The 12752-nt window shown below is 39.1% G+C and overlaps 1 protein-coding gene across 2 annotated transcripts in view; it reads right to left on the reverse strand.

Moving 5' to 3' along the window:
* trim9 (tripartite motif containing 9) overlaps positions 1–12752 on the reverse strand; it is a 58658-nt gene that overhangs the window by 13123 nt on the left and 32783 nt on the right. For both annotated transcript variants that reach the window (XM_049595677.1, XM_049595676.1), the window contains exons 4-6: positions 9303–9413; positions 6922–7075; positions 5390–5535 (exon numbers count right to left, since the gene is read on the reverse strand). In XM_049595677.1, the coding sequence (XP_049451634.1) occupies positions 5390–5535; positions 6922–7075; positions 9303–9413 (411 nt within the window). The remainder of the gene's footprint in view (positions 1–5389; positions 5536–6921; positions 7076–9302; positions 9414–12752) is intronic.

The raw sequence follows: 12752 nt of genomic DNA on the forward strand, positions 1-12752 counted from the left end.
GCGAGGCTCAATGAGTCAGAGAAGAAAAAGAAAACTTCCTTCGCAATTCGGAATGTAAATAATTGTTTGGCAAAGTGCAGCAGCAGAAACAGGTATGATTTAAAATGATCGGAGTTCAAGTTAAAGACTAAAACAACACATTGATATCTAAAACACACAAACACTTGAGTGAAACAGTAAACTTAAAGGTACACTTCAACACCCAAAAGACCATTTGAAAATCAATAACTCACCCAGTGTTACATTAAATTGTTTAGAAAACAGTTTTTCTAAACAATTTTGTGAAAGAAAAATCTTGATGAATTAAAGTCATAGGGGTCAGCATTTAACAAGGCAAAACTATATCACAACATCTGTTTACAAACTTACAAACACAACTCATGCAGTATAATCCAAGTCTGAAACTAAACTTTTATTTACTTAATTTCACACATAAGAAAGCGATAAATTGTGGAGACAATAAAGCCTCCACAAAAATAGCATTTTGTATGTGATTTATCCTGGCTTCATATGAGCAGAGGAAATCTCTGCTCATCGCTACGCTAATTTATACGATGTAAAATGCCACTGGCTTGTGCTAGTAACGTTAGCATGTTATATTTGTTTGGAAAACGTGTTTAGTATAAGACAGTTGTTTTGTCAGTGAACCTTGTGAGTTGAAATGGAGCTGAATTTTGTAACGTTACATTTGTTAAATGTTGCTGTTGTCCCTGGCTTTATACGAGAAGAAAGAAGTTCGCTAGTCGCTAGGCTAATTTATACAATTAAAGGGATATTTCGTTGATTTTCAACCAGCTATTTATTGAACCTGTGCCTAGATATCCCTCCTCCCCCAACGGCTTAACTAAATGTGCTTTGAGATGGTCTACATACATTTCTGCTGTATATTTCAGGCTAAAATGTCTCCAGGCTGCAGCACAATTTGGCACCGCCTGCCCACCAATTAGCAGTTAGCGGATGCAGTTGGTGAATCTGTCGGCAGATTGGGTGAAAATGATCACCCTCTTATGCAACAGTTGTAATTAAGAGAGAAGGACGGAGGCTCGTACAAACAGACAGCTGGCTTTACAGAGGAGAGCAAAATGACTGGAGGTCAATGGCTGCTTTTTGTAAATTAAAAAACGCAGGATGCCTCTACACACAGCTGCTGCAGCATTCATATTACACAGGGAGAGTGTTTAGCTGGTGCTCTGAGTCTAGAGGAGTTTCAGCCTCCTCACAAAGTACCAGAGTTGACGCCGTTGTCTGTTTACGTCCTAAAAATGTGTAAAAGTCAATAAGAGAGTTACAGAGAGAGTTAACAGATTAAGGAGCAAACTGTGCACACCATGAGTCACAAAAAGTCTAATATTTAGATTATTATCTTGTGTTTTGAGGTCTTTGAGTGGAAGGATCCTTACTGTGTGCAAATAAAACATTCACACCAAATCAAACCACTTTAATTATGCTGCAGCAGCTGTTTAGAGGAAGCTGATAGACATGTTGTGCTTTTAAGGAGTCATAAGAGGGTGGCAACAGTCGGAGAGAAGGCTGACATTGAAATATGGGGGGTAAATTAGGATTTAGGTGTGATTCATGGCTCCTTTAAACCTTTAAATGGTTTAAAGACTGTTTTAACTTATTAGTCTCTTTATTGAGAGGCTAACTGCATTGTGGCAACATATAATTGAAGAATGTTTTTTAGTGGTTTTAAGGAATACCATCATTACGTCCACCAAGGAGGTTATGTTTTCACCGGTGTTGGTCTGTTTGTCTGTTTGTTTGTCTGCAAAATAACTCAAAAAGTTCTGAACGGATTTTGATGAAATTTTCAGGAAAAGTTGATAATGGGACAAGGAACAGATGATAAAATTTGAGTGGTGATCGGTTGAAGCAAAGTGGATAAAATAATAAAATGGCTGGAAATCCGAGCTGCTTGGCGGAGGTCTGCGTTCTCCGAGTGCTTTTCTAGTTTGATATGTGGCTTGTACTGTGATGACCTTTTAAATACCACATATAATGAAATTTAATACCATCATTCACAATCATACCGGCCAAAGAGTTAAAGTATGATGGAAATCCAGTCGGGCTGATACAGCCTAGAATAAGTTATTATTATATTGCACTATAAGATAGTTAGATCCTGTACAATCATTGTGTGTTATACAATGAAACTTTGTTGGTTCTGGTATTACTGGACCTCAGTGCTGCATTCGACACAGTCAACCATAAGATCCTACTTGACAGACTAGAAAAGTTTTGTGGGACTTTCTGGCACCGTGCTAAATTGGTTTAAATCTTATTTACAAGACAGGGATTTCTTTGTGTCACTTGGCAATTATGAATCTGTGCGAACAAAAATTACATGTGGAGTTCCTCAAGGGTCCATTCTTGGGCCTCTTCTGTTCAACATCTATATGCTCCCTCTTGCTCAGATTATGGAACATCATAACATCTCCTACCATACTTATGCAGATGACACACAACTTTACATAACAGTGTCACCAGATGACTACAGTCCCCTACATCTGCTAAATAAGTGCATTGACGAAATCAATACATGGATGTGCCAGAATTTTCTACAACTAAACACAGACAAAACTGAGATAGTTGTTTTTGGCCCCAAAGAACAAAGATCAATAGTCAGTGCTCACCTTGACGCCATGACACTAAAACCTACAAATCAAGCCAGAAATCTTGGTGTAGTTCTGGGCTCAGACCTAAATTTCAACAGTCACATTAAGACAATTACTAAATCAGCCTACTACCACCTTAAAACATAGCAAGAATAAAAGAATTTCTGTCTAAACAAGATACAGAAAAACTTGTTCATGCTTTCATTTTCAGCAGGTTGGATTATTGTAACGGTGTCTTCACAGGCCTGAGTAAAAAATCAATCAGACAACTGCAGCTCGTCCAGAACGCTGCTGCCAGAGTCCTCACCAACACCAAGAGAGTGGAGCACATTACACCAGTGCTTAAGTCACTGCACTGGCTTCCTGTGTGTCAAAGGATAGACTTTAAAATTTTGTTACTTGTCTATAAAGCACTAAATAGTCTTGGGACTAAATACATCTCTGATATACTTGTACGTTATGAAGCATCCAGAGCCCTCAGATCATCTGGAACAGGTTTACTCAGTGTTCCCAGGATCAAAACCAAACAAGGTGAAGCAGCCTTTAGTTTCTATGCTCCCCTCCTGTGGAACAAACTTCCAGGATATCTGAGGTCGGCTGAAACTGTCAACTCATTTAAATCAGGGCTTAAAACATTACTAGTATTTACTGCAGCTTACCAGTGAACTAGATATGTAACTTATTGTTAGGATAATCTGTAGCTATTGTTTTTATATTTGTCTGCTGTTGCTTTTGCTTTATGTTTGCTTTTTAAATGCATTTTCTGCACTGTTTTTAACTATTTATTTTCTTGCTTTAGCTCTTGTTTTTAATGATCTATTGTTTTTAATGTATTTCTCTTGTAAAGCACATTGAATTGCCTTGTGTATGAATGGTGCTATATAATTAAAATTGCCTTGCCTTGCCTTGCCTTGCCTTGCCTTGGAGCAATCCATTAAGCAGCATATAAATGTTACACATGCACAAACACACACTCGCTCATCAATTAAATAACGATTAATCCTGATCCTGATGATGGATATTTTGGGTTAGATAAGATCCCACTAATGCAATGATGTTGTCTTTTATGATTTAAATTTTGCTCCAGAGTTTGAAAAGAGTAAACTAGTTTCTGACAATATGAGAAAAGTCTTGTTTCTTCTTTTTCTCTGTGAAGTAAAATCTCTACTTTAAGTGTTTGTTAAATATTATGATATTTTCTCGAAAAATAGCAACAGGACTAATTTCCTACTCACAAAGCAGGTTGGCAACAATAAAAAATATCTTTAGTTTAGTTTACATCGCTTTAAATTGTACCTTTGGTATTTTTCAACCTGGAGACTATTTTAGACTATTGTTATTGTGTCAAAGTGATTAATGGGAAAAACATTTTTTTGGAAATTATTATTATACAGCATTGAGTGAGAGAGTGCTTGTCTTTGCAACTGACAGGCTCGGATTATTTAAGTGTCTGGGAACAGTACGGAAAGGATCCCCTCAGAGATAGACGTTTTTTGTTTTAGAGTAAGATCCTTTTTGTTTAACCAGAAACAGCCTGGATATTGCTGTCACCAAAGCCACCACTATTTTAGCATATACAGAGCCAGCATATTTTCATATATAACCGGATGAATTAAGGATCTATTTCAACCAAACCAGAGTTGGTGATTGTTTGAACAGAGGAAGACAAACCAAGACGGTTTGGATGAGTTTTATTTTGTTACTGCAGATTCTAAATAAAGTGTGTTTTACAACGATAAAATGATTGTTTATTTAAATGGAGTCTGGTGGGTTTGGTGACGGCGATTTCAGGGCTGTTTCTGGATAAACAAAAAGGAACCCACCCTTTCACAGAAAGGTCTGTCTCTGTCGGGATCCTTTCCATAATGCTGACAGACAATTATAATAATAACCTGAGCCTGTCAGTGGCAAAAATAACACTTTTAGTAGATGTACATTGATGTTGACAGGTTAAATTGCAGCTTGTTTATCCGAGCTCTCGCTTTTCACTGGACCAGTTTCAAAAGCTGTTGATCCCATTAGTCACTCAGACACAAAAACATAGAAAAATGGAGTCCAGGTTGGAAAATATTTGAGTTAACCTGTAAGAAAATGGAAAGACTGATTGTTATTAGAGTCAACAGGCCTACCGTACTATATGGTGGAACTCTTTACGAGTTAAGAGGTCAGACACTGATATTCTCCTCCACTGTCCTGACTGTATTGTATAGTAGGTTTAAGTTGCCATTATAACAAAGCAGCAGCCTCAATGTATAGGTAGCAGTGGAGGGTCTTAGCTGGATGGATTACATGGTGAACCTCTGAGAGGGTATGAATACTGCTTTGATCCCAGATCACACTTCCTGTGGGATCATCCCAGCTGGCAGCTGCATTACAGACCCTTTCTCCTGACATTGTGTCATTCAACGCCACGCTACAGTGTGTCACATGACCTGTGCTCATATCACTCAGTGTGTGTGCAGTACGAGAAAGCAATCGAGGGATTTCAGCAACAAAGCATTGCTTTCACATCCCCCCTGGCTGAGCTGCTGTCCTCCCTGGCACCAAATGAAGGGGTCTTTGTTGAGAGAGAAGCGGGTGGTGTTCTGTAAAGGTGAATTATTACTCTAACTGGTCCTGTTTTTCACTTCATGTCTTGTGATCTAAATGTAAATCCAACAAAGATTCCCCTGTTGGGCCTTTATGAGTAAAACTAATGTTTGTCTTCTGTTAAAGTCGTCAGATAAATCTTAGTGGGCGGAGAAAGAAAGACTACCTGCAGGGGGGGTACCTACCCTGAACGGCCCCATGTTTCCATCGTCCAGCTCCAGGATGTATCCGTCCACGGCGATGGTGGAGAGCGGTGGCTGTTTCCATGACAATGTGGCACTGTTGTTCTGAGTGCAGCATTCCTCCAGCTGGAGTATGGGAGCAGCTGGGACTGAGGAGGGGAGAAACCAGGCCAGATTACAGCAAACTGAGATATGAAAGGTCGGCCGCACGTGCATGAACACACACTGAATATGATTCTGCAGTGCCTGAAGACCTGCTCAATATTTATCATTTATAAATTCTATAATGAATATATGAATCCATAACACACTAATCAAAGGCTGCCGAATCATGAATATAAACACACCAAACTTTCTCCACTTTCTGAGTGATTTACCGAATATTTTAGCAAACACCTGCTGTGTGTCAGAGATATCATATTGTTTGAAGCACACACTAATGTCTGAGCCCACATCCAGCTACTTCTCTGACTCAAATAACTCATTCAGTTGTAAAATAATTTGTGTTTTTAAAAAATAAAGAGGTCATATGCTAGAACAAACTGTCTCTAAATTGCAATTGCAAACACAAGGGAATGTGTCACAGAAAAAGAGGGCACTCTCTTCCAAAAAAACAAACTCATTAGTGTCAATAATACATTTTAGAAAAACACAGCAAACAGAAACATCACAGTATAATTAGGTTTTCATTAATATTTTTTGCCTAGGTAAAATTATTATGAGTTTCGATAAACTCAGGATTCAATGCTGCAAACACTGCCAGTATATGATAGTGATTTTTCATGACAGAAATCTGTCTGTGTACAGAACAGCTTTTTGAATGGCTGGTAGGGACTTATCATCTTCAGCAGAGAAGACATGAGCTCGCATGTTAAACGTGGCTTAAATTTTCAAATAATAAAGTAAATGTATGAGTAATCTCTGTGAGCAAAAGGTGCTTTCACACCTGCCCTGTGAACTCAAGTTCATTTGCCCCCTAAGTGTGGTTTGTTTGGGCAGGTGTGAACACAGCAATCACACTCAGGTGCACACCGAAACAACCAGCCTGAGACCTTCTTGAAGAGGTGGTCTCAGCTAAAATCAACCTGCGTAGTTGTCCCTCCATTGTGACATTAGAAAGTGTCACATTTATCTTGCAAGTGTACTTTTCTTCAACATTTGGTTTACTTCCTGGATTTTTCCCACATGGAAATTCTGACCAATCAAGAGCAGCTTTCTAGCGCAAGGTGTTTTATCTGACGAAAGCTGCCACCCATTATGTTACCTGCCACCAGATCAGCCAATGGGAAAATTCCATTGCAATAGCCAGGTTTCAACCAGTAGAGGGCAGTTGTGATACATAACTGAATTCAATATGCAGAATTAAAATATTTTGCACTGAAGTGTCAAGACTTGGACCTGAATCCATCAACAACACCACTAAACACCCATATACATTGGTTTCCAGCTGAATACAAGTTCATATAAGTATGATCCTGAAAACACTCTTGGATAACCCTTCAGGTGTTTGTGCCCATTATCTCCTCTCTTCTTACCTTTCATCTGGACAAAGTCCAGCTGGTGGATGGTCTGCAGGAGGGGTCCGCTGTCCAGAGTGAGGTCGAAGTCGCTGGTCATCCTGGGGGTGAGGGTTCCCTTCCCCCACTGTCCCTCTGTCATGAGGACCCTCCGGATTAAAGCATCGGAGATCTGAGGACAACAAATTAATGCACAGTTGTGTCACTCATCATTACTGGACTGGGGACCAGAAAAAACACTACACTACATTTTGTATTTTAATTCTAATGTTGAGTTTCAGTTCATTCATTTAAGACGGTCCCTCCACACAGGCCAATATCAAGCTCATACATTACTATACTGTGACGCTGTGTTTGCTGGTCATCTCAACCGATTCAGTTGCAAAAACACCACACTGATGTTTTTCAGCCATAAAACTGTTGAACTTAAATCACAGATGTCAAATAAGTTTGATTTTAACAGGCTGAAATTGCTCAGCGAAGCCAGTAAAAACTTCTCCAGGCAAGAAACAAACTGTAACTTTACTGCATCTATTATTTTTACTTTGAACTAAAGTCAGCTTTATCTAAAAATATATTTGGTCTGAGTCATATTTGCAGCTCGTTATTTACAGATTTTGAATTGCTCTTTTTAAAGCATGTTTTCTACCCATGTCACTAAACTCACCACTTCAAGAAACAAAACGTTTGAAAATTGCAGCTTTAAAAACACAAAATTCAAAACAGATCACCACCACTTTACATTAACTCTACATCAAGTTTTCTGGAAGTTTGCCACATCTCTGTGTTGGCCCCGGAGCATCTGAGAGGTCTGGATGGTTTGTAATGGAGCAGCAGATCAGAAATGTGTTTTGGCTCTAAACTTTTCAGTACTTTTAAAGCCAGTAGAACAAATGACAAAGATAATAAACAAAAGAATGTTAAAGGCTCTCCCAGTTTAAGTGAGGACTCTAAATCAGCCGTCTGTCAACTTTTTAGACAAAGTCAGTGGTCAAGCCTGTTAAAGATAAATGCATGGAGAGGTTTTACTAAATATGGGTCGGTGACTCCATCAAGACTTCTGATTTGTGGTCTTTAATGTTACTGACTGAAGCTGAGCGCTTTTGAAACTTTTGTTATTTTGGTCCAAAATAATAAATAATAATCCAAATCCGTAATTTCAGTTTTACCTTTTTTGTTTAACTAGAGAATATGGATGCATCCATTCTGGGCCAACACTGAGATTTAAAATAGCAATTTGTCTGATAGCTGATACGCACGTTTTTGGGTTTTTTTGCTGCTGTTTTTTGTTGTTTTTCATTCCCCTTTTGGTGCAGGGGAAACAAAGAAATCTTCATTATGAAAAAAAAAAAACCCTGAACTGTTTTAAAGTCATTCAGCACATGAAAAACATCTTTTTTTACTGCTTCAAAAGTCGTTTTAATGACATATAATTTATTATTATTCCCTTGATAACATCTATTTTATAATCCTGTGAAAACATCAACAAATTTCTCCTTCAAATGACTATATTTACTCAAGTTTCTCACCAAAAACTACATTTTGCAAGATTACATTTGAACATATCAAGACAATGTTGTAATTTACATTCACTCAATACTTATTTTTACTGACTAGAGCTTGAATGTATCATCATGTAACCCAATGCAACCTCCATGAGCTGTTAATTTCAGCTGCTAACAGCTAACAGCTAATGTTAACTAGCTCTCCTACTGCCAATTTCAACATGGATTTGTTGTAGCGTGTAACAATAGGAGGCGTCCCGTGACATGTCAGTTTTTGTCCTGAATGCCTCCTGAAGAAGATCTCTTTTCTTCCCAAACATGTTTCTTGTTGCAATATTAATGTGACACAACAGAAAAACAGTCACTGCCATCGATGCATGTCATCTTAAGTTGATGACAGTCAACAAGGAGAATATCGGCTGATAGCAATGTTCTGCCAAAAATGCTGCCAAGGAACACTTTGGCACAGCCAATCATTGATTTGTTGAATGCACTTACTTACAGTGTTTGTATAAGACCACAGCCACCTGGTGATGTTGTTATATAAATATGTGTGTCGTCTGCATAGTTATAGCACAATAGTTTGTTTTCTATAATCGGAGCCCGTATTGATGTTGAACAAAAGAGGACTGAGAACAGAGCCATGGGGAACTACAACATTATCTAAAATTTCCTGACTTTTCCCAAATCTTTCCCTTTTTTGTGAATTCAAGAATAATTTCACTTATTCAGAGAAAAAACATGATTGCAAGAGAAAACATTCTTTTCTGAACTGATCATGAATCGCAGATGAATACAAACCGTGACGAGGGATCATAGGCAAACACAAGTAAACAAGCATGAAAAAGCTGGGGCTGTAGTGGAGAAAGAGACTTGTACTGTTGTGCATCTTACCTGCAGGAAACCACTGGGGTCGTTCTCTTTGATGACCTCCAGACAGTACTCCATCAGCCCTGTGGTCTGACGCAGCTTCACCGTACAGTGGGAGATCTGATCCCGAACCACCTGGGAACAAAGGTGTAATAAAAAAAAAGAGGGGGATGAGAAAATAAGAAGCAGCCACGAGGGAAAAGTTCTACAGCAACAACAACAAGCATAAGGAAGATAATCATATGTTAATCATCACCCTTTTCATGTTATCACTCTGGAGTGCAACATGAATAAAATGCAAAGAGAGGGTTTAGTAAAGTGTGTGAGAGCTGTGGAGTGTAAATAGGGCAGGAAAGATGGGGAAAGACTGGAGATCTAGAGAAATTAAAGGGGAGTAAATATGCAGATGGTGTCAGAAATGTTGATGAATGAAGGAAGAGGAGAGACAAAGAAGAGTAAAGGAGAAGAAAGATGGATGCACAGAGAGCTTGAGACAAGAAAATATGGCGACAATCAAAGGAGGAAGGACAGAGAGAGAAAAGAGGTGAATGGAGGGAGGAGGCTGATTAAACAAGGCTGTTAATGGACCAAGAGAATCTGAATGAGACGACCAGGAGGAATACCAATAATGAGATTAGCGGCAGGATTGTCAAAGTGATTGATTGAGTAATTGTTCTCCTCTTGAGAGTCGCACACAGATCGCTGGAGGAAGAGGAGGCTGACGGGACACCGGCGACTTGATCCTGTTATTGACGTTAACGGAAGGACAGTGACATTTGGTCTTCGTACGTGTGAACGGTCGTCAGTATCAACGATTACATCAGAGATGAGACTGCTCTGAAAGATCTTTGTCTTTCTGAGTTGCTACAGAATCACAACATATACAAATTTTTAATTCCCTGTACGCAATCATAGATTTTTGCCTCAGAAAACAGAAAAATCTATACCTTTACTAAGTTTTTATTTCTCCCCTATCCATATTCATAATTTATCTTCCCCTAACTTGACCTGAATTCAAGGGAGCACTTTGAGATCAATAAAAGAAACCCTCCTTATCACACACACAACAACATATCTGATTGATTTGATCGGATATTTGATAGACCCGGGAGATTCCCCCTGCACAGCCAACACTACTGATGTCCACAGAGCCTCGTCGCAACAGTGTGAAATAAATGGAGGCGCTGGACCGAGGGTTGCTAGGTAACAGAAACTTCACTGTTGCTATCTGAGGGGCTCCAAGGCTGAATGGAGAGGAAAATCCTCACTGCAGACCGACAGTACACATGAAGATGATTTACTGATGACTGCAGTCGCAGCCCATCAGTATGCAAGTACTGCACCTCTGACACATCACAGGAAAGTAAACACTTTAATACACTCAGAGATAATTCAGTTAACAGTATGTAGCATTAATGTACAACACATAGAGTGTGCTTTAAAGGGACAGTTCACCCCAAAATCAAAATATACGTATTTTTACTCTTACCTGTAGTGCTTTCAATTAACTTAGATTATTTTGGTGTGAGTTGTCGAGTGTTGGAGATATCAGCTGTAGAGATGTCTGTCTTCTCTCCAATATAATGGAACTAGATGGTACCCAGCTTATGGTGCTCAAAAATCAACAGCAATGCCTTATTGCAAAGTTACTGACCCGGTTACTCGAGATAATCCACAGACCTTGTTGTGAGCAGTTTCATGTAGGAACTAATTTCTTTCTACCAAACTACACCCACCAACTGTATCACGACGCAGAAGGACTGCTGCTAGCTCACCTAGCACCATTGAGCTAGCTAAGATGACAGCTCAGCCAGGAGGACGCCATTTATGTTTACATCTTGTGCTGTGACAAGCATGAGCCTCTTGTCCATGAGTAGATGCACACTTCCTTCTGCGCTGTCATACAGTTGGTGGATGTAGCTCAGTAGAAAGAAAATAGTTCCTACATGAAACTGCTCACAACAAGGTCTGTGGATTATTTTGAGTAGCTGAGTTATGATTTCTGGAAAGAGACATTGATGTTGAGTTTTTCAAATGTAGTTTTTTGGTGCTTTGAGAGAAGGCAGACATCTTGACAGCCGGTATCACAAGATTCCAAAACAATCTAGATTGATAAACAGCACTACAGGTAAGAGGAAAAATATGTAATCTAGCTTTTGGAGTGAACTGTCCCTTTAACACAGCCCTCTTTTCAATGCTGCAATCAGAGCATAAAAAATATGGGTGTACAGCATGGATCAGACATTGTGCCACATTTATATTACTAAACCATAATGCAGTGGTTCCCAACTGGTAGGTTTCAGTCCAAAAGTGGGTTGCAGGTCCATTCTGAATGGACCACAAGTGACTCGTGTATGTGTAAAGTTTGTAAAAAACACACTTTATTTTAAAGTACAGTGAATTTCCTGCACAGAGCTTTTATTTTGAAGTGCGGTTTCCTGCTGTAGAGAGTAAATAACCTACAGCTACTTAACAGAGACAGCAAACTAGCTTGACAATATGGCCAAACACAAGTATGAAGCTGAATATATTAAACTGTGTGGACCTTAAACTAATGGCTAAGGAGAAATGTGGACCCTGATGCTGGACCAGTTGGATCCATTACGGTAATACATTCATTTTTTCTGGAATATAAATTGGGAAAGAGTTTTAGGTGAAATAAAAACCTGACAGACCACAGTATTCGTATCTCTATAAAGCAATCCTGCATACTGAATGGCCTCATCATCCACAGATATCCAGCTAAGTTTCTACTGGTTGACAAATCTGTGTTAAATTTTCATATCACCCTTCCCTTTCACTATGTGTGCAACTTTTTAAATATACTGACTAAGATCAAAATGGCAGAATCATCCTCAGGCTCCTAGTGTCACAAGCACAGTAAATGATCAATGTTTTAACCACTTGACATCCAGGTTCCTTTCATTTCATTTGATCTGGTTAGGCTGCACATGAGCAGAACAGAGGGATCAAAGAGGATGATTGTTTTATAATCACTTTGTTTTTACAGGTTATTTAGACAGTCTTCATGTTACCGGCACCACACCATGTTTGCTGTGCTTTATTCAAACCTCAGGGAACTTAAAACTTCTGTTCCCAGTTCGGTTTGTTTGGGCAGCTGAAAACAATTTCAACTGACCGCAGGCGCCTTCAAACAAACTGCAGAAAGAAACTCCTGAAAATGTGGATTTTAGTTGTGAATCACTGAAGAACATCTTGTCTCCTCTTTTTCAGCTGTTGCCTCATGCACTCTTATCTGCTGCAAACACCAGGGAAGGTAAACTTAAGCAAAATCTGCACACAAGTCAAAACATTTTTGCAAAAGTTACAGAGTGTGGAATCATGTTTGTTTTGACCTCCACCACTCTGCCAAAATATCTGCGGTAAAAGGCTGCAGAAATGACTTGCAAAGCGTCAGTCCATTCGCCCGAAGACAGAATGTAAATGAACCGAATATAAAAATACAACTTCTGC

This window comes from Epinephelus fuscoguttatus, linkage group LG14 (assembly GCF_011397635.1).
Source record: "Epinephelus fuscoguttatus linkage group LG14, E.fuscoguttatus.final_Chr_v1".
Taxonomy (NCBI): domain Eukaryota; kingdom Metazoa; phylum Chordata; class Actinopteri; order Perciformes; family Serranidae; genus Epinephelus; species Epinephelus fuscoguttatus.